General features: G+C 38.6%; 1 protein-coding gene across 6 annotated transcripts in view; it reads left to right on the top strand.

Annotated features, from left to right (window-relative positions):
• klc1a (kinesin light chain 1a) overlaps positions 1–23,476 on the top strand; it is a 65,253-nt gene extending 41,777 nt beyond the window's left edge. For 3 of the 6 annotated variants that reach the window (XM_078175304.1, XM_033642743.2, XM_033642745.2), the window contains exons 14-16: positions 10,407–10,540; positions 14,132–14,198; positions 16,204–23,476. In XM_078175304.1, the coding sequence (XP_078031430.1) occupies positions 10,407–10,540; positions 14,132–14,198; positions 16,204–16,269 (267 nt within the window). In that variant the 3' untranslated portion in view covers positions 16,270–23,476. Of the gene's footprint in view, positions 1–3,082; positions 6,527–10,406; positions 10,541–14,131; positions 14,199–16,203 lie in introns of those variants that run through there. The other 3 variants (XM_078175305.1, XM_033642746.2, XM_033642747.2) reach the window with 2 other exon arrangements.

Below are 23,476 nucleotides of genomic sequence, written 5' to 3'. Positions count from 1 at the left end.
AAACCACTAAACTCTTTCTGTAGAGCTTCCCCAACTAACTCTGACTCTTAAAAATCTGCCTCCACAGCAGTAAAGCCCCTCTGGTTACATATGTTGACAACACCCACCTAACTCCCTCTGCTGCAGAGCCACATTTCTAACTGAGCGGGTACATTTACAGTATCTGCAGTGTTGTCTCAGCCTCTAGTGACTGCAGAGGCAAGAACATGTAGATGTAAAGTCTCTGTAGGCTGCTCACCAGCTTATTTCTGCTGCTGCCGCTGCTCACATAGCAACAGTAGTCATAGCGCCCTGAACAACCAATCAGCATCTCCTTCCGTACCGCTGGCTGTGGCTCTGGGAGGTTTGGTGTGGGACACATCAGCATCCTGTCAGTTATTAGCATACAGCCTCCTGCAGACAGTCTCACATCAGCAGCTGATCTCTGGACCTATTTATATCAGGAAGCAGCCTGTCGTATCTGGAAAGAGCTTTAGCTGGAAGTACATTTTAATAATGCTGCTTTTGTTTTGCCCTCATTCATCCAACAGTGAATTAATTTACGGCTGATTTGTCACCATAGAGTCAACAAGAATAACAACAAGAAGCTCAAACTTTATTGATCCCTGGAGGGAAATGAATAATTATGGCAGCACAAGAAGACGACCAGAGGGGTAGATGGGAACAGGAAACAGACATGTAAATAAACAACATGTAAATACAGATAACAGGACGTTAGAACACTGTGTACAGTATGTAATTCAGATTAAAGTTGCATAGATTCGCATAACAGCATAAGTACATTGTACTGTCACTGTACATTGCAGTTTTCTAGTAATACTGATTATATTAACTTACATTCGAGGGGTAAAAACATTGTATTTGAGGTATTTTTACCCTCCACTGCTCTCCTGCAGCTGTCAGACCACATTGTTGCCTTTCACCCTGTCACATAAACCATCACTTCCACTTCAGCTCTCTCCACAGGCGGGCGTGAAAACCGCTCTCTTCTCACTTTATTATAAATAAGTCCTCTGAGACGCGACGTGACTCATCAGTGTGTTCACCTGACTCAACATGGGCTCTGTACTGTACTCTTTCTGTGATGTTTGTGATCCATGTCCACTGTGTTTGTGTGTATCTCTGCTGTGCATCTGTGTGATGAGCTGCTGCCTGACCATGTCAAGTGTGATTTATTTATTGTGTTTTCTTTCTTTACTTTCCCTTGCTTGCTTCGTCAGCATGTTAGCAGCCAGAGAGGAAGGAGAGGTTTTTTAATGGGTGTTAAGGGAGGCTGCAAGCTAAAGCCTGCTTGGTATTTAGATATAATTGGCTCACTGTAAGGTAACTAAAACACTTACTATAAACTTAATGAAAACATAGTTGTGAATTTATATTCCATTTCTGCCAATATATCCCCCTAAATCTGAAACACTGGACCTTTAAAACACAATAAATGCAGATCATTGTCAAGTCGGCTTTCGTGAAATACATTTAACCAGGCTCCAACGTGCTGTAATCTATAATAAGTTTATTATAATGATCACAGATGTGTTGTTTTCTGTAGATTTACATTTTAGGCATTCAGCTTATCTTTTTTTTTCCAGTCATTTAGATTATTTTTCTGAGCAAAAATGCCCGAAAATACACAGTTTCTAGCTTTTTAAAATGTTTTCTGACGTCTTTAGTCCGAACAGTTAGTCTGTTAATTCTTGAAATAATTGGCACATTAATTGATGATGATATAATCATTAATTGCGGCCTTACTTAGTTCCTATGTGGCCTGTAACACAAGCAACCCACAGAAAGAAATGTGTATGAATATATGAAGTCATCAAAAATGAAAAGTACCATATGAAGTCTGGCTGCTGTCATGCGTGTCCTGCCTGCATCCCCTCTGTGTGGTTTATGTTGTGGTGATCTAACAAAGTTTAACCTGGTTCTACTTGATGTTAACTGTGCTAACAAATGTTCCAGATACACAGACACAGTATCTCTCCCCCACGTTAAACTGTGCAAAAGCTCCACCTGGTGGCAAACTCCCTCAGTAACATCACCGTGGACTTCAGTTTTATGCAAGTCACAGAAAAACTAATCACAGTCTGATGCCTTGTTATGTTGGTGATAGTATTTATCTGTGTCTAAAGAAGTAGCCAGGCACTTAAACAGCTGGATTTTGAAAAGGAAAAGGACAATAGAGGCTGTCAGATCTTAAATTATGAGAAGAGAGTTTAGTTTCTGTCCAGGTGGCTGTTATTGTAAACCAGTTTATAGCCATATCTTTGGTGGTTTCTGTTACTTCCCCACCCTGTCAGAAGCTGCACATTAACACCTTGAGGTTCATTCAGTCAGCGGAGACCTTTACTCAGATGTCACTGAAGCAGAAAGCAGGAGGTGTGAATGGTGTCTGGACAGAGCTGATAATAACTCGTCCTCCATCCTGCAAAACCAGTCAGTTCCTCTCTCAGTTTGTTTTGTGTTTCTGGGTTTGGGAGCTTTTTAACAAGTCAGTGGGCGAGACCCGAGGCCATTTGGACTGGCCCGTGGAAAATGGCTCAGAGAAGCCAGAGTACTAGAGTCTGGGTGTGTTTGTTTTTAGCAGAAACTTCAGGAGGTTGGAACTGACATAGAAAAGATATAGATAGAATATTAATTATTATATTATTATTTATTATTATTAAAACATTTAAAATACACCACATCAGTCTGTGTCAGATTTGAGCCTAGTCACATCAGCACCATTAACCAAGGAAATAAGCTTCTTTAATAATCATTGTTTATATAGTTCATATCGCACAGCTCTACTGTCCATCAGTCAAAATCATGTAATCACTTATCATGTACTGGACAGCCTTCAAAAACAACTGCTCTGATGCTTTTGCTCTGGAGCTGTTGCACAAGCAGGTAGAGAGACACTGTGTCTGATCTGGGAGCTGGATAACCTTGTCAGTGTCTTTAATCTGTTTCCCTTCTTCTTCTCTTCCTCTGCTGCTCTGTTTCCATCCCTACTCTGCCCCGTTTCAAACTTTATCTCATCTCTGTTTCTTTTGTTTCTCTCTTCCACTGTTTCCTTCTCTCTCTCCCTGCTCCGTCTGACCGGCAGGCATAACTCCAGATGCCTTGTAATGGTTCTAAAAAACTTGTCTTCTGCATGACGGACGCCTCACCTCACCTCGCCTCAACCCCTTCAGCTTTGCAGTTTTCTTCAGCTCTGACTCCCCCCCCCTCTCTCTCTCCTCCACCACCTCCGGGTGTTCTGGTGGGGATTCTTCACGCCGGGTCGAGCCAGAGCGATAATGTTGCTTTTAAATCCTCCTCGCTGCTGGGTTCTGGGGGGGAAATGTGGAGACAGCTTGTGTGTCTAAATCCAAACTTCTGCTTCCTACTTGTCTTGAAGCATTGTGTGTGTATCAGCTGTGGGTGGCGGAGGGCCGGGGTGATGTTTCTTTATGGCGACATTAAACTCTTCTCATGTTGTTTCTGCTGTCCTTTAACAGTAGCCTCTGCTTCTCTTCTTCTTCTCTTTCTGTCACTCTCCGGTGTCTTTAAACTGTACTTTCATATTGGCTATAGACTCATTTAGTAGGTTGTTGGGGGTGATTGTGTGGGGATTGACACTTGTCCTCTCAGCTGTCCTTTAAAGCGTAACTCTCTCCATTTTGACCTGAACTTTCAAACTCCCCCTTAATCGTTACAGTTGTGACCAGAGCAACACCTGGTGCTGTCTCAGAACTTGACTCTGTAAGAATAGGTTTGAAAAATGTGATTTGACGAGAACCAAAAATAAATCCCAAAAGCACCAAATTGTTTCTGTTTCAACATATGAATAGTTTAGAGAGACTTGGATAGAAAAATGAAAATAAGATTATTTAATTTCAGGCCTTTTCAGCTGTTTTTTAAAAGCTAACCTGGCTGTTGCTTCAGCGTTGCGTGATGTGTTACATTTAGAACATAGTCGATCGAAAGATTATCGATGAATCGTATCTGTCAGTTTTAACACAAAAATGCCAAAAGCCAAAAGTTTTTCTCCGACAAGTAGAGCTGTCAGAACAATATCACTTGATATTAATTAATAGATATTAAAGTGTACCCGGTTCGGCCTTTCTGCTGCTGTAGTTAGTAAAATGCTAAATACTACCAATTGCTCGTTGGATTAAAAACATTAAAAGGAGATTATTCACAACATTTGTTAGTTCAAAATTTTAATATTAAACTGAACACAAAAGGCGCCAATAAAAAAATAAAGATACCTCCTTTCAAGTCACTCACAAAATCCCGGAGTGCAACGTCTCAGTCTTTCATGATGTGTTAATCTCACAAGTTGACCTGATGACGAATAAAGAAATGGTATGTTGTGCAGCTCTGCTTACATGTGATGTTTTTCTTTGTCATTTATGACTATAAACTTAATATCTCAGATAAAACCAACAATTTGAATAAGTCATCTTGAGCTTTGATAATTTATTACTATAAGTGTGTAACTATATTGTGGCATTTGTAGACAAAACAATATATTGATTAATAAAGAAAAAAGAAAGGAACATTAATTAAATTAAACTAGTGGCAGCCCTTATATAATGTATAAAGATAGATGTTCATAATGTAATAGGCACACTACACTGTAGTGCTGCCCCTTGAAAGTCGGAGATTCAAATCGTCAGTCAGAGACCCCTCAGTGAGCAGCGTACTTCTGGGGACATTTCGGTCCCCAGATACTACTCTTTGGCACCGTCTGCTTCGGGCACGGAAGGAAGGAAGAGAGGCTTTGCCCGGTCAGGCTCCTAGATAACATTATCTTCATCCCTGTGCTTAGAAGTAATGAATTTAGAGGCGAATTGAGCTCCCTGGGTAGAGCATGTGCCCCATGATAGGCTCAATTCTTTGCATCTGACCTGCGGCCCTTTGCTGCATGTTGTCCCCTGTCTTTCTCCCATCTGTCCTGTCTAAAATCAAAACACCCAAAAAGTAGTTTTACAAAGAAAGGAGCTGAATTTACAGCTCACAGCAACTTAATAAGATACAGTTTCTGGCTTTTGTTTGATATCTCAATTTGTCATTTGCACAGTTAGCTTCTGAACCTTGAAACTCTTTATAGAAAAAAAGGAACAAATAGTCAAATATTGGTGTTAGAGCCAATATTTGAGTCAACTGGCATAATTTTGAGTCGGGTACAGCTTCAAAATTAGTTTATTTCAGGCCTTAAAGGCTGTTTTTTCAATGCTATCTTTGCAGTTGCTTCAGCTGTTAGAGAAATGTGCAAATGTCAAACTTAAACAATTAGTCAATAGACAGATAATCAATGAATCATATCAGTCAGTCTACAGGCAAAAATGCCAGAAACTCAATAGATTCCAGTTTATCACGTGAGGATTTTTTTTCTTTGTCTTTTATGACGGTAATTAAATATCTCAGATAAAACCGACGATTTGAATATGTCATCTTGGGCTTTGATAAATCATAACTGTTATTGTATAAGTATATCATGGCATTTTTAAACAAAGTAATACATTAAATAATCAAAATAATTGTTAGTTGCAGCCCTTATATTATGGATTAAATGTCTATAATATCATAACAATAGGCCGAATTAATGTGCATGATTAAACAGAAAATAGGAATAAATACAAGTTGGAAAATTAATATTTTACCCAAAGCAGAGGTTGTTAAAAATACTTTAAAATAGTTTATGCATGCACATTGAGTCCTTTATTTATCCACACACTTGATTGACACAAAAATTGATTAGACTAAGGAAGGAAAAGTTTCGACTTTGCTGAATCTTATCAGGCAGTGATTAACACGACTTAAATTAATTACATCCTGTCATGGCCAACTGATCAAACATAAAATACGCTGAGTCTTTATCAGATAGATTCCAGGTGTGAAATGGTCAGAGTTAAAGCTTTGAACTCTCCGTCTTTCTTTCCGTGGAGGTGAGAAGCTGTTTCATTTTCATTCAGTTTAAATCAGCATTTACACCTAGACTTCATCAGTGGTGACTCGAAACTCATCGTGATTCTTAACATGCTGTAAATAACATCAGCGTAACTCGTCAGCATGATCGAGAAGCACCGTCGGTTGTGGCTCTGTTAGTCATTAGTTCTGTCACTCTGTGCTCCGTGTCATCTGTGCGCGATAATGTCAGACCAAGCTAACGTTGTGATGTCAGCGAGAGGACACGTTAAAGGGAACAGGATTCATGCACGATGTGTTGAAACTTAACAGATAAAGTTTGTCTGATTGATATAAAACTGAATCTTTTGGCCTGAACATGGTGCATCCAGCCTGTTGACCCTCTGTATATCTCTGTATATAGATGTCAGGGTGGGTGGAGGTGATGGTGGCGGTGGTGGGGGGGTGCAGAGGGTTTGCTGTAAACAAGCAATGTTGCATTTGTTGGAAACGTGGGAATTGAAATGGTCTCCTCGTCTCTGTTCTGGGCTTCTTGCTAATAATCTTTCTGCGTGTCCTTCCTGTCCTGTTTGTGCATCTTACAGTTTGTCTTTCTTAACTTCTAATAAAACCTAAACTCTTTGCTCACCTGAAACCTGTGCCTGTCGCCTCTTTGTGTGTTCCCTCTCTTCTCTGTGTGTGCGTGCCTTCATAACTGAGTGAGCTCTAAACATTAATAACACCTCACAGCAGCAGCAGCAGCAGCAGCAGCAGCAGCAGCGCTCTCAATACTGAAACTACTTTAAACTAACCTTGGGAGCTGGAAGATCTCTGCGTCACCAGGTCTTTGTTGGCTTCAGAAACAATAACTTCACAGTTTTCAATGAACTAGTGGAATAAATGTTTATCAGGTGTCAACAAAGGAAGAGTGAAAATAATCCTCCAGAAGCTCACGGAGTTGGTCAATGTCAGAATTTATTACATCCTTTCTTTACCTCGAGATAATCTTAATTCATTACTCATCAGACATTGGTTAATTTGAGACTGAAAGTTAATTCAGATAAACTCAAGTCAGTTTTATTTATGTAGCCCAACATCACAAATCTCAAAAAGACGAGCTTTTCACTGTTGACCTCAGAAACTGATTAAAACAAATTTTAGATTTAGTTTAGTTTACATACTGTGTAGAGAGACTTTGCTCATAATGACACTTCCACCGTTTGAGTTTACCTCTTCAACACCTCCGACAGGTCCCAGAAACAAACCCACATTTGAGCTTCTGTTGTACAAGTATTCAATTCAATTTTATTTATAAAGCCCAATATCACAAATCACATTTTGCCTCAGAGGCTTTACAGCACACGACATCCCTCTGTCCTTTGGACCCTCACAGCGGATAAGGAAAAATCCCTCTTCCAGGACAGACAAACGAGCAATAGATGTCATACAGATTGTAATGTACAAATATTTTTTGGAGTGTTTTTCATGTACAGTTAATCATGCGCCAACCTAGTAGATTATCACAGATACATCCTTACCATGAGTTAAAAGAAAAGCAAATGTTTGAGGTAACTTAAAAGCAGTGTTGTCATTACAAGTTTCAATTCAACTTTAAATATCCCACAAATGTCGCGCTGCTTTGTCGGACAGCTACAAGTATAGAAACACATTTAAGGGATAGTTCTCAAACGTGTTTCTTTTTGGTATTCATTTATGCTAAAATAAGAAGATACATATATTTGTAGCACATTTTTAAACCCAAATAAAGATATTGTCTTTAAGCAGTGCTGGAATATACATTAACTCAAGTACTTGGGCTGGGCAATACATCAATATTATATCAATATCGTGATATGGGACTAGATATCTCAGATTTTGGATATCATACTATCATAAGTGTTGACTTTTTACTGGTTTTAAACGCTCTGTTATCATTACAATATTGACATTGAGACATTTGGACAAAAATATACAGGATATTTAAGTTTCTCCACATCACGCAGTCCGATCAAGTTCTGTACTTTTTTGAGACACTTGAGTAGCTAAACCTTATGGAACTTTATACTTCTATTGAACTACATTTCAGAGTAAAGTCTTGTACTGTTTACTCCACTACATTTATTTGACAGCTTTGGCTATTTTGCAGAGTCAGATTAATTAAAATACACAATCAACGAATAAATGATGATTTGTTATGACAGATATATTTGTTAGTATATATATATAGTACTTATAAATGGTTCCACCTTTACCAGCTGCAGCATTAATGATGCTTACATATTAAAACGTCACTAACTCTAATCCAATAATATGAGATTCTGAAATGGGCCATTCTGTAAAATGAGTACTTGTACTTTTTGTTCTTTACGTGTATTTTGTTGCTAAGACTTTTGAACTTTAGGTAAAAAAGTAACCATTTAAAGTCAGGGTTTTCATTTGTAACAGGGTGCTTTTACACATTGGTATTAAAATGGTTCTTCCACCACCGTACTTTAAAGGCCTTGACACACCAATCTCACATCACCATCTAAGCCAAAAAGTTGCACCTGAACACACCAAACCGACAGCCAAGAAGAATGTATGTTCTGTGCCTGCATGAGAGGAAATAACTCCAGCAGATGGCGGTCGTCTGTAATCGTCATTCAAAAAGGGAAACTGGAGGAACATCTTGATGCTAGTTAGCCAGCTAGCACATTAACAACACAATCCAGTGTTGAAAGAACAGAGCATATTTACCACACGCCAGTGAACAATAACACAAACCATCAGGAGGCGTTTCTGCTAAAGAGCTCAGTGGATAAAGAAAAATAATCTGACCTTATGGAACAACTTTGTTTTGGTCTCACTCCCTCTCGACCTTAGCTCTTTGTTTACATTCCTTACTTCCGTTTCTCTTTTCATGCACTGAGTTGAACTGTTGGTCAGAATGATTTAATTTCATCAACGATCTCTACTGTGCCAACGCCGAGTCAGCACACTGATTCGGTGGGAAAAATGCCGACAAGGTGTGTGGGACACACCGCACAGACGAGGGTGGCAGATGCTCACCAATGGCCCAACTTTGACTGAAGGCCAACCGTCGGCTTGGTGTGACAGGGCCTTTAAGATGATATCAGATTATAGAAGTATAGATTGAGTATGTGTCAGTACTAGGGATAGACCGATATGGATTTTTTAGGGCCGATGCCGATACCGATTTTTTTCCATCACCCTTAACCGATGACCGATTATGGACTGCCGATTTTCTTGAGCCGATATTTGGGGCCGATGCTGCTTTTGCTCCCTCAATTTACATCAAAAAAATGACACAATGATAACAAATATTACAGGTCTCAAGTTTAAAATAAGAAACATTTATTGAACAGTAAAAAATACTAAAACAAGATGGAAAGTTGAGGTAGAACAGGTAGAATATTATTATTATTATTATTATTATTATACATTCAAATAAAAAAGAGTTCAGTGCTCTTAAATCTTCCAGTAATGTCTTATATAAATAATAATAAATATAATAAATAAACAAATATTTAAGCTGAAGCATAAATAAAACAACAACTACTGTACACAGTAGGATTCAACAGCTTTGTTCAACTTAACCACATACTTTCAAATGAAAAAAAGTGCCAGGGAAAAATAAATCCACGCACCCACGCGCGTATTGGCCGATGCCGATACAAGTAAAAAACTCAAATATTGGCCCGATATATCGGCCGGCCGATGTATCGGTCTATCCTTAGTCAGTACCCAGCATGCTCAGCTTCAACATCAGCTTCTTCCTCTTTCATTGCTGGACTCTTTCACTCAGTCTAACATTACTCTGACACACAAACACATTGTTTGACTGGTTTGGGGTTTAAATTATTAATATTTTATCGTGTCTGAGGTCAAGTTTTAATATCTAAAAACCTCCTGTCTGCTCAGACAAAACGTCAAAACCCAGTTCTGACTGTCAGAGATGTTTCGGTCAAAAGGGGGGGCTGGGACATCATAAATAATAATATAAACACCATGCAGGTGTTTTTAGTTATTTTAGGCTCATAGCTCAAGTCATGTAGGACTCCATGTACCAGTAGATGAAGACTCAACAGAAGAAGTTTAATCCCCTGTGTGGGTGAACCATGTGTGTGCAGGATGGAAGCACAGTGCACAAATCACTGAGTTTGTGACTTTACAGGTTTGCACATGAGTGTGCATCTGCATCACTGCATCATGTATGCACACTTTGCATTTTGAGATCATGCACATCTGTTTGTGTGTGTATTGGAGTTTGACTGGTGTCGCTGTTTATAAAACTGCCACCCGTATTTGACTGAATCTAGCAGAATGTCCTGAATTTGACTCATCTGCAGTTTATCATCTGCATCAGGCAACATGCTGGATTTTTATTGAAGGCCTTATTTGGGCAAACAGTGCATCAGTCTGAAGCCAATGTACACACAGAATACTCACTCCTTGTTTGTGTGGATGTGTATGTGCACTCTGTTGTATAAAAGGCTGTGTATGAATGAGTGTAACGCTGTGACATCTCCCATCAGGACGGCTCCGGCTCTCTGAAGAGGAGCGGCTCCTTCAGTAAACTGCGAGCGTCGATCCGTCGCAGCAGCGAGAAGCTGGTCCGCAAGCTGAAAGGCGGCGGCTCGTCCCGAGACAGCGAGCCCAAAAACCCCGGGTAACTATCCCCACAGACACCTGACTGACGCAGGTGACAGGTGACTCTCACTTTATGCACTGGAGGCCTGGAGGAACGAGCCAGCCCTCCAGCCTGCCGCTCGGCTGGTTGGCGTACTAACCAAAAATGAAAGAAGGGATTTGCTCGACTTTGCTGGTGGTGAAGTAACTCTGAAGCTGTTTGCACATGAGATGATGGCGGGAGCTTTTTCTGGCACATTTATCCTTTTTTTCCCCATTACATTGGTTCACCTTTCTGTCCACACGCTGCCTCTGTACAGTTTCACACTTTCCTTCTTCATGGTTTGGTTGTCTGTGAGTTTAAGGGCCACTGTAGAAATAAACTTTAAATGGTGGTATTACTTTCAGAATACAGTTAGATTAATATTCAAAGATTTAAGACAAACTTTTGACAGGAAAAGCTTAATTTTGTGAGAACATGTCATAGCTTTTCTAAATAGTGAAAAAAAAGGTCGAGAGAAAAGTTGCAATATTTTAGGAAAAAGTTGCAGTATTACAAGAATATTTCAAGAAAAAGCTGCAATATTTTGAGAAAAAAATGCAATATTTTTAGAAGAAAGGGCACAATATGTCAAAAAGTTGTGGTATTTCGAGCAAAAAAAAAACCATAATATTTTGAGGAAAAAAATATGTAATATTTTGAGGGAAAAAGCTGTGATATGTCAAAAAAAAGTGAATATTTTAAGAGAGAAGGTGTAATATTTGAGGAAAAAGTCACAGTATTACAAGAATATTTCAAGAAAAAGCTGCAGTGTAATTTGGAGAAAAAAAAGCGCAATATGTTGCTAAAAAATGCTATATTTTTAGAAGAAAAGGCACAATATGTCATGAAAAAGTTGGTATTTTGAGCAAAAAAAAAATACATAATATTTTGAGAAAAAAGTTGAAATATTTTGAGGAAAAAAGCTGTGATATGTCAAACAAAAAGTTGTAATATTTCAAGAAAGAAGGTCTAATATTTGGAGAGAAAAAAAGTTGCAATATTTTGAGGATAAAAATGTCCAATATGCAGATTAAAAAAAAAGGACAATAGTTTGAGAACAAATTTGCAATAATTTGAGGAAAAACACTCTGATATGTCAAATGCAATGGTAAAATTTCGAGAAAAATGAATAATACTCCCCAAAAAGAGTTTAAATATCTCAAGAAAAACATCAGAAAGTGAGGAAAAACTTAAAAAATAAAACAGCTGCATTCCTAAAAAAATGCTTTATTTACAAAATCTTGTGCCTTTAATCTCAATTTTTTACTCTGTTACGACTTAATTTTTTGAATATTTCAGCTTTTGATTTTTATCCTCACAGTTGCCTTTATATTTCTTTGTAGTGACCGAACCTGAACATGATTACAGTAGAAACCAAAGGTAACTCTGACTGTACAATGAGCAGCACGTGCAGAACTGTTCTGATGAAATGGGAAAATAATGCAACTTGACTCACACGCTGTGACGGGCGACGTGTAGAAAAATCTGCAACGAGACACAAACTAATGTCTGCTTATGAAATGCCTTATGCTTGTTATGCCTGTGGAACTCATTTACCTTTTTATTTGTTTGTTTTAACCACTAATAGTTACTCCTATTTATTGCATTTTGTGGCTTTTGGACTATTTATTTCAATTCATGTTGAAATATAGTTCAGTTTTACTTTCTCTGGATTTATTATTTTCATTTTTTTTTTCTTTGTGAATGTTACTTTGGAAAACAGACTTGTCTGCATGGCTGTTTTTGTTGTTGACATTTTATTTATGAATAAATTGGTTCATTTGAATGTTTGAACTTGCATGCCTCATCTGTGTGCTCACTGGTTTCCATTCTTCTTCCTGTGCTGCTCTTCTCCATGGCTCCTAAAGAAGAAGATGATAATGATGTCACTGCCATCATCATCATCATCATCATCATTATGAGCAATCGGTGATGTTAAGTCACTGCAGACACGTCCATTTTAACAAGTCATGACGTTTGTCCCAGGTTTATATAGGTTATAGTAATAAAATAATAAACCTGGGACAAACAGGAAATACGAAATCCCAACACCACATGTATTCCCAGGAGTTTTCCCTAAAAAGGAAGTTACATCTTCCCCCCAGCACATGAAGCCAGTATGAGATGCTAATGAGGTATTTTAATTATTAAATATCTAAACATTAAAGTCAAATCAGGCAAGTCTGGCACCAAACTATTAACCAAAATGTTGCCTGGTTGCTTCACTTCATATGTGCACAAAAGATTCCCATCTGATGGTATCGTCACACTTACCAGAGGAAGCAGCAACTGTGGGCAGACCAGAGCAGTTTAGGGCGTCCTGAAGGAGATTCACCAACTGGTTGCATAGAAAGGAGTCATGTGATCTATAAGCTGACTCCCTTCCATCAATCAGGACCACTTTAGTCAAAGGACACTTTATTTCCATTTGCAGTATTATATTTGGCAGTATGGCTCTGTACTGGGGCCTCTGCCTTTCCTTGGCTTGCGCAGAAAGCATCTTCCACGCGCCTTTGTGGAAAGCCTAAAGCAGGGAGAGCAGCAGTAAAGACCCCAAAACGACCGTATCAGGCAAATGGGACATGGTACAGCTCCAGCCTCTCACCCAGAAGTGGTCACTTCTGGCTCCAAAAAAACCCCAAGATGGCCGAACTCGAGGCTTCAAAATGGGAGTCCGCAAACCAGGGGGTGATGTCATGGTAGCTTCATCCATTATTTTTAAACCATCTATGAATAAGGAGCGAGAAAAGCGAGATGGGTGTGACATGCAGCAGATTTTTTTTTTCTAATCCAGTTTTTAATCTTGAATTTGAATATGAAAAAATGCTTTTGGTGGATTTGTTTTTGAACGGCCATGAAACTTAGGTATTTACACATTTAAAGGAAAACAAATCAGATAGTTCCATCACATATTATTATTATATTGTGTAATGATTTAGTGCTGGATCACATTTCTTGTCAGGATGGACGTGTGTCTGCAGTGTGACTTCACTGAACTTAAGTTTTTTGTTTCCAGGCATGAATGTTGGCGTGTGCATGAACAGCTGATTGATAAAAAGAAGAATGTTGGTACCACTTTATAATAAGAAACATTTTACAGAGGGTTCGAGCTGTAAGAAATGACTTCAGTAATTGTTAATAAATAATTTAAAGATCAGTTATGTCAATAAGGGTCACATGTTTTTCACTTTATAATACAACAACAGCAAAACATAGTAAAAATTATCTATATTTATTAAAGTTACGACAAACTGCAAAAGTCAAACTGTCAGTCACATGATTGTGGTTTTATTGGATGAACCAAAGAGCTAAAATAAACATTAGTATGGGTTTCATATTAGAAAGTGGTGCCACAGTTTCATATTTAACTTTTTAAATTTCACAAACAGGATGAGAAGACGTTAAAAAGACAAATGAACTTTTATTTGAGACTAACCTTTGTGTGGAAATATCATGAATGTCATTAACCAACACAAACATTTCCATTGAGCTAAAATCCTCACAGCTGACTCTCCACCCCCCCTCACCTCTGACCTCTGACCCCCCCTCACCCCACCACCTCCCTGCATGTCACTGCTCTGGGTGCAGCATGAAGCGAGCCAGCTCTCTGGGGGTTCTTAACGTGACGGACAAGGCTGCGAGTGACCACTACCAAGTAAGGAGGCCGAGTGTCGGGAGTCCAAAAGTATCTGCTTTAACCCTGCTGGTGACCGGGAGGATAATAAATACCCTGTTAGTCAAAGGTCAATCTCTAAGAAACATCCCAATATGCCTCTATTGAAGCAGTGGTTTCCAACTGGTCCAGATTTCTCTGAAGGAGTTCGAGGTCCACACAGTTCATTACAATCAGTGTCATACTTGCTTTCGGCTGTGTCGTTGAGCTAGCTTCCTGTCTGCTAATTATTCACTCTACAGCAGGAAATTAATATGATGTCTTTCAATGTTTTATTGAGATTTATTGACCTATAATAGTCGCAGGAAGGAAGAAAAACAATTCAAGGTACAGTTAAAAGGGAGCTTAGTGTCATTAATGACGAAAAAGCTTTATGTTACTGTTTTTTGCTAAAAATAAATATTATCAGATAATCCATGAGATATTGATAACCGTTTTTCCAACCAGGTGATTATTTATCAAGCAAAAATGCAAAATATTCTCTTGTTCAAGCTTTTCAAATATGCTATACTCTATTATATATGATTGTAAACTGAACATCAATTGTGGGTGGCTTTTTTTGTATTTTCTGACATTTTTTGACTAAATTTCATTTATTTTATTTTATTTTAGTTATTTATTTATAAAGAAAGGAATTAAAAGTAACATTGTGTGTTACAGTTAAAACTGTCCTGACTCAGTTGAAAATGCTTTTCAGCGGGTTCGTCAAAGGGTCCAATCCAGCCCACTAGATGACTAGACTAAGGGTGCTTTCACACCTGCCCTGTTTGGTTTGGCTCAGTCAAACTCAAGTTCATTTGCCCCCTCAGTGCGGTTCGTCTGGGCAGGTGTAAACCAAAACAACCGGACTGAGACCTTCTTGAAGAGGTGGTCTTGGTCTGTTTACAAAGGAACTCTGGTGCGGTTGGTTTGTGGTGAGAATGTGTTCCGACCTGGATGTGAAGCAACTGCAGTCACATGACACATTGTTTGGGATAAACATGAGCATGTTACAGTCCTGGAGGATTATTAACGTGCACCTCCTCCTGTACTGCCTTAATATGCACATTCAGCACATCCAATGCATCAAACCATTGTTTTCTAGTTGGAGCCGCGCCTCGTTTTCAAACTGTATGGTTTGACTAAAATGATCAATGACAGCAATATAGTCCACGATGAGCAGCGCTACAATCAACCTGCGTAGTTGTCCCTCCATTGTGACATTAGAAAGTGTCACATTTATCTTGCAAGTGTACTCTTCTTCAACGTTTGCTTTACTTCCTGGATTTTTCCCACATGGAAATTCTGACCAATCAAATACCAAAAGGGTTAAAAAAGCCATAAAGAAGTTTTTGCAGATACTTTTCGACCCGCTCTTTCCTTTTACACTCCTCTCTCTCTCAGTCTCTATCATGTCGTTATAAACTGTGTCACACAAGGATCTGCTGATGTGTTTCTGTGGCCGAGTCGCATTATTTGTCACTAATGACACAACATGAGTGTGACTCACACACTAACTTCACACCGTCATTATTTTGACTAATCAACATGAATCATTAACAGGAAGAATGTTTTTTATTTCTTATTTGTTCTCAAGAGGAAAATGACACTGAGATGTAATTTATATATAATTAGATAAAAAAAATTCACAGTTACCTGAATATAAAATGTCTTTTAGATAATGTTAGTCAACATGAAAAATAAGCTTTCACCACAGAGCTGAATAAATTATAATTTGAAAGGTATGTTTCATATCCAGTGGAAAGTACATTTACTCATGTGTGGTCCTTACAGGGTTGAGGTAAATGTACGCTACTTAAGTATTTCCATTTTCGCCTACATTATACTTTTACACCACGACATCTCAGAGGGAAATATTGTAGGTCTTACTGCACTACATTTAGTTATTTATTTATATTTAGTTTCTGTGAAAATTCTGATTTAGTTTTTAAAAAGTTGAAAAGTTACGTCAATCTAATTTCCTTTTTACTACATTTTTCCCCTCCAGGAACGAAATAATCGTCTGAGGAAAAGTCGCGACCTGAGCGCCAGCCACACCAACCTGGCGCGTTGACGGTTTTCGACCCTGGAAGAGGTGATGGACGGAGCCTGAGAGGTCACTTCCTGTCCATGAACCTCCTCACTGTAAACAGCCTCCCACATTCAACTTCACACCACCAAGTGCTCACTGTACAGGGTTCAATGTTTCATTGCACTTTCTGAAGGTTTGTGGTGTTTTACATTTTTTTAAATCAACACACATCGAGGAACAAGAGGAAGACGAACACACACTGACCTGCTGTGTGTCTGAGTGTGTGTATCCTTATCTGTATGTGCGTGTACTGTATGTACTATATGTAAGTGTGTGGCTGGTGTGAGTGGTTGCCTTTCTTAATATTTAATGCTCTCGCTTGAATGAAGGCAGACGCAGAGTGGAGCTTTAGTTTTACAAACATTTCTGTAACTAAAACTGCTGCAGTTAAACTGTGGAGGGTGAAGCCAAAGAACTGCAGAGCTCAAGTTCACAAACACAAAGACTAAACCGACATAACAAAACCTGCTGCAAACCACACGTTAAAGAGTCCAAACATCTCTGAATGAATCAATGAGCGAAATAAATTAATCTAGATCATGTGTTACTGATACTTTTACCTACCTACAGGTACGGGAAGGTAAACTTGAATGTCTCTGAGGGGCAATTTGAGCTAAAGACAGTAGTCATTTGTTTTTTCAACTAGCTATCATGCTAGCTATGTTAGCTAACACTGTCATGAAGCCTTTGATCATAACAGAATATAGGAACTTTCACCATTACTCGTTACAGAAAGACCACCGAGAAAACATGTTCTTTGTTTAGATTATTAACAGGACAATGGATAATAAGTGTCTGTTTCTGCTCCCAGCACGAGCTAGCTTAGCTAGTGGGCTAACATTAGCGAGCCTTCATTTTCCCAGGGTCGGGCCTGCCGGCAGACAGAATTGCATCACGAAAACAAGGTTTATTGGGAACTAATCTAAACACAAATAATAACACAACAAAAAAGTGTTTTTTGTGGCGTCCTTTCTAAAATGAACAGTGGTTGAAATTACCACATTCTGTTAGGATCAAGGAGTTGATGACAAGCAAACAACGTTAGCTAGCACATATCTGTCGCCAGTCTGACCTGACGTTGTTATTTTTTATTATATTACTGACATTTTGAACATAATACAGCAGCACAGACCAAACTGAGGCTATAGTAAGCCTACATTAAAATTAAAGAAGTAACTTGAGTATATTTGACAGCAGAACAGAGTGCTGCAGGACATTTTGCTAAAGTTAGCACCACCCTGGTTCCTTCGTCAAAAAGCCGATGGGATATTTCCACTGGATTTTGGATTATTGTAGAAAATAAGCTCTGTTGTTTAAACATTTATTACGCATTGCACCTGAGTACAATACAAAACACAGACACACAGTATCCAGTACAACACTGTCAGAGGTCAATCATGGACATTAAGGGTCAGTGCTGGTTAAGATAAGCGATAGACGGGACTAAGGATGATCTGTAACGCTTTGTGCTGCATTTAGGGAGGCAAAACCTCCGCCCTGATGGAAGCATCTGAAACTCAACACGGAGGGGATGTTGACCGAGTTTTAGAGGTGACCCTCTCTTCATACAGATGTAGGTTACTAAAAGTAACACCAGAGATCTTACAGCACAGCTTAACAACTTCTTCCAACTTGTTGTTCTTGTTTAAAGGCTCAGATTACCAAACCAACAGACAATGAACGAGCACGATAAAAGCAGAATAGAACATTTTCATGATCGTCCTATCTACATCGAAACTCCTCAGCTTCCTTAAGAGGAATAGACGTTGGTTTGCCTTCTTAGGGCCGTTTCATAGTCGACACAAAGGGACGCATCAAGACGCATTGGCCGACCTGATGCGTGCTTGCGTCTCAAAATGTGTTGTCCATTTTTTTGATACACGACACAGTGATGTGTGTAATACCATGCGTTGCCAGCAGGGGTGATAATGCAAGTGGCGTACTTGAAATTGACCACTTTTTGTTATTCACAGAAGAAGCAGGTATGAAGTATGGCGGGCGAGGAGGAAAAACTTTGCAAACTCAGACGGGCATACCCCATTTATATGACAGTTCTAGTGCCCTGTACTCTAATAAAATAGCAGTACTAGCTAGCTACAGCAGTAGCTAGCCGGAATGTACCGGTGACGCTGCTACCCCCTATTGCATGAGCGATGTATTGCATTTCAAGTGTCGTCCGCATCGCTTGCGTTCAGTGTGTTGACTATGAAAGGAAGTGCTTTGCTTGTGACGCTTGCTCGCGTTGCGTGCGTCGACTATGAAACGGCCCTTACAGATGTCGTCAGTGTTCACGTCAAAATTAAATTTGTCATCTAAGACAGTGCCCAGACACTTGTACTGCTGACACCAGCTTCCCCGTGATCACACAAGGAGCAGGAATACCAATTGATAAATTCATCCAGTACTGGACCATGATCATATTCTGATCCATGAAGAAGACTCACAATAACAGAGTCTTCTGCGTACTTTAGGACAAATCTTGATGCATGATTACTCTGATATTCATTCGTGTACAAACAAAAAAGGATAAGAAAGGACACATCCCTGAGGGAATCCAGTGGAAGAAAAACGAGTCCTGGACATTATCCTGTTAACCCAGACCCTCTGAGACCTGTTCACCACTTTGGCTTCATGCTCTGAGGTTTAACTGGAGCAACAGGAGAAACTTCTGCTTCTCAGAAAATGTTTTTAACAACTAAAACTGCAGCAACTCTGCAGAGAAACCGTCCAGCAATGACGTCTTTATGTAGGCCGACCCGGACGTTAGCTTAGCTCATGCATTCACTCTGCAGACTCCCAGTGGAGGCTCTGAACTGGGTTTTTGGATTAATTGAGAAAATAAGATCTGTGGCAAAATAATATTTATGACGTTCACACAAGAAAATCCTCACAAATATTTTAACCACAGTGTAAGACCTTATTTTCTGCATTAATTAACCCTTTAAGTTAAAACCATTGGAAACGTGTGGAGTGAACCCTCATCTCTTTAAGACTTGTTTCCTAAAATGCTCCATCCTGTGCTGATTGCAGATTTTTTGCTTGTGATGAAGTTTTATGTTTACATTTGGATTTTTTTTTGTAAATGATGTTTTATTTGTTTCTGTCCTCTAGCTGCTCCGAAGAGTTCCTTTTTATATCTTCCTGTAAAAAGCCTGGAGAATAGCCGCACTGTCTTCCGAAATGTTGAGGTTGAGGCAGGACGACAACATTTTATTGGCACATGAAGGCCGACCGACGCACTCTCAGGATCGAGGCTATAGTTTCACACACTGACTGCAAAGTTAAAGCCACTCCACACTTCTATTAGCGGAGAGACGTTACAGCATTTATTTTTACTTCCAGATATATTAGTGGTTATTCAAGACAACACTTTACCACGTGAGTAAAGTCGAGCCAATCCAACCAAAAACTGCAAATACTGAATTATTTAAGAAACACTTATTATGCAAGAGTTATTCCAGAGATTTAAGGTGCAAATGTTAAGATATATATTTGCTATTACCAAAATAAGAGGGAGTATTCCTCCTACAGATAGTTCTATAACTAGTAAAATATAGATTTATGTCAACAGCGTTTTACTTTGATAAAAACTAATATGAATAACTGGAATCAATTGATGGATGGAAACGTGTGTCCACACTCTGCTGGATCAAAACCCAGATAACAAAGTTGATTCTACATCACACAAATCAAACTTCAAACATGAATTAACACTTCAAACTTTCATATAAAATAAAGAAAAGATGCAAATCCTCATGACAGAAAAGCTGAAAGTGGTTTAAGTTTAAAAATATGTAAATATCTGACCAGACAGTCGATGCTAGCTTCTGGTATCTGACAGTTTTCTATCTTTACCAAACAATGTGTCAAGGTTCAATGCCCACAACCCAATTGCAAGGATAAATATTGGCAGCATATGTTTCTGCAAACAGGATACATTACACACACAATGCTGTCGTTGAAGTTTGGTTTAAAAAAAACACTTCATTATGTTTACGAAAAGATCATGTTTTGGCTTAAAATCAGCAGTTTTAGGGGCACGATCTCGGCGGGAAATGCAGCAATATCTTTGGAAAATAAAAGCTTTTTGTGGTCACTATCCTGGCTCGATATGCAGAGATGTCTCTTTAAAAAAAGAGCTGCTTTTGGTGGCACAATCCTCGATGAAATCACAACGACCGGTCGATAAAGACAACCTTGTTTGGTGGCCAAAAAATAAAAATAGCAGCTGGAAACGCAGCGATGTCTCAGTAAGAAACAACCGCTTTTGGTGGCGCTATCTTCCCTGACGGGTTAATAGAAGCAACCACATTTGGCAGGCGTCTCGACTTTGTGTCGCGCCATCGACCATCCATTCCACCTCCTGATGACGAAGCTGGCTTATATCTATATGTCACTTAAGAAAACACTGATATATGTACAAGTATGATGTGTCCTTGGTTTGCAGAAACGTATATACCAACATGTTCCTCTGGTGACTGAGCCCAATTGGGTTTAAAATCTCATCCACTTGAAAAGGAGTCTCCAAGTGTTCCAAAAGCATAAACTGCATTTAAGTCTAAATTCTTTAGTAAACCCAGTTTAAACAACCAGCAGTGACGCATTTGCACTGGAAATATTGGACTTATCATACTGACTTCACTGCATTATGAACTGTTTGCTTTTATGTTATTGGAGAAGTACATGAACCTTTAGTTTTTTTGGCAGGGGTGTGCAATAAGCTTTTGTTTGATGTTACCCTCCTGTGTTTGAAAAACTCTTCTGATTTGTAATGAAAATTACAAATAATGAAAATTCATCAGCATCTGAATTTAAATGAAGGCTTTGATTCCAAAAATTACAAATGTAAATCCCCCTTTTCTTCTTTTTAGATGAAATCCTGAAATGTAAATATAGAAGCTGACTAGATTTGACAACTTGAATAAATATTCATGGTCGTTTTTTTTTTTTGTCTTCCGTGCCGGCAATAATTTCGTCACAGTGATTTTTAAATGTTACATATCTCATGTTTGGAATTGCGTCCTTGTTTACTTTCTTTATACTGATGATTATGTTGACGCTGTTTGACGTTACAGAGTCGAGTGTGTTGAAGCTTCTTGTCGACTGTTGATCAGTCTTTTGTTGTCTTAGTGTTCGAGGCTCCGCAAAGTAACGAGGCACATAACTTAACCATGTCTGATGGTTTCGATGGACTGGGCAACATTTTGGGCAACATTAGCAACACCTCCAGCAACTGGCAACGAAGTGACAGTGTTGTTCAGGAGTTACATTAACGTGGCATTTAATGTTTTAAAGCTCTGAATGTAGTCTACACAAAAATAAATGAAAAAATATGGAAGCACAGAAAGGCCAAAATTATGATTGAATTTAATCTTCTGAATCTGAATTTATCTGGTTTAAAGTTTCCTCTAAAACTTGTGAGAAGGTCATTTTAAGTTTCAACATTTCACAAACTGAAACTGAACAACATAACCTGATGTTGAACTTTGCCTGGTTGTTCAAGTTTTAATTTATCATCTTGATCTTTTTTGGCTGGTTTTAAATCAGAAAGTGATGAGTTGAAATTAAGCAACTTGAATATAGTTTCTGATTAATATTTGGACATAATTTTATATATATGAATTTGTGAGTTGAGTCATATTTTTAAGTTGCACCACTTGAAATTACCTTCCTGAAAATGTTAATGTGGAAAATTAAAACCACATATGTTAATATACATGATTATAAATATATAGCCTACAAAATGTGTTTTACAGAATAAAATATATTTAAACGCTTTAAATTGAGTTGTATTTACATTTACACAATAAATATTAGTGTTGACTAAACGTCAAAACTACTGCGTTGCTTAAAATATTTAAATCCTTTTGGACTTTTTTTGCTTCCATACTTATGTGATGAGATTTACAATTTGGGGCAAAAATTTTATATATACTACATTTTAGTAACGATTCAAAAACATTTTACACTTAATTTCCTCTTAGCTTGTAGTTGTTTCGATTAATCAAAAATGTCTTTTTTCTTGTCTTTGTGAGTCACAGTTACAGAAACAATGTTGCCCAGTGTTGGGTCAAAGTTGCTCAAACTGTTGCCCCGTTGCAGAGAACTTCACATCTGTCCTGAAACTATGACTTCTGATCAGTTTTCAATACACAACATTTATCTCTGAGTGGTGATTATCATGACGTGAATGTAAATTTATGGATTTATGGAAGCGCAGGCAACAATGAAAAGTTGTTTTTTTTTTAATGAGTGTTTGATGTTAAAGCAGTGAAGGTAAAAGTCTCACAGTCCGTGCTTTTGTTGCAGGCTTTTATTTCCTCGTGTTAATTTTACTTGTGCGTTTCTCCTCCCTGTCTGTGGACCGTGTTGTTGTGTGGTGTCTGATGTGAAGGGATAGATAATGTAAAGGCTCAGGTTGGGACAGAAATGGTTTTATATTTCTTTATATTAAAAGGTAAAAAAAGGTGACATATGACCTCTAACACCATCAGAGCTCAGTGGAAACTGCAGCAATATTAATTACACTTTGCACTGAGAACAAGGTTGTTGATGGATAAAACAAAGTTTGGCGCAGAAAGATTTTGAAAGTCAGACAACATGAGCAGGTTGTCAAGTCATAACTGTTAATTATTTTCAATCTACTGATTATTTTCTTGAATTAATCAAGACCACATCCACACCCATACTGTCACACTGGCATTTAACCTGCCTGGTTACCATGGCAATGTGCTGGCTTGCAACCCCTTTCTTCATGTGTCGCTCCACACAGCGACCTCCGGCCTCCTGAATCTAAATTTTTACGGGCACAATAATTAAAAACCAGATTGAATGTCGAGTTTTCCTCCATTGTTTGTTTTGTTTTGTGTGTGTGTAAGATGAATGATGCTTCCTGTGAGGCGGCATCGCAGTCCTCCATGTTTGATATGACACAGAAACGTCCCCTCTGTATGTACAGAATCTGCTCCTGGATGAAACTGGCATCATGCTATAACGTGTCCTCGCAGACATGTTGTTGTGTTGACAGCACATTCCTCTTATTGTGGTGTTGGTAGAGAGTAATAATAATATAACATACAGAACTATGAATTGTTTTTTACTCTCTAATCACACTGTGATTGTGGGGACGTGTGTCTGCAACTGATGCTCTATATGCACCCTCTGTATTTGAATAAAACTGTCAAACTCA

The sequence above is a fragment of the Epinephelus lanceolatus genome, chromosome 15, assembly GCF_041903045.1.
Source record: "Epinephelus lanceolatus isolate andai-2023 chromosome 15, ASM4190304v1, whole genome shotgun sequence".
NCBI classification, from domain to species: domain Eukaryota; kingdom Metazoa; phylum Chordata; class Actinopteri; order Perciformes; family Serranidae; genus Epinephelus; species Epinephelus lanceolatus.
Note: the sequence above shows the minus strand (reverse complement) of the source record. Positions and strands in the feature narration are given on the sequence as shown.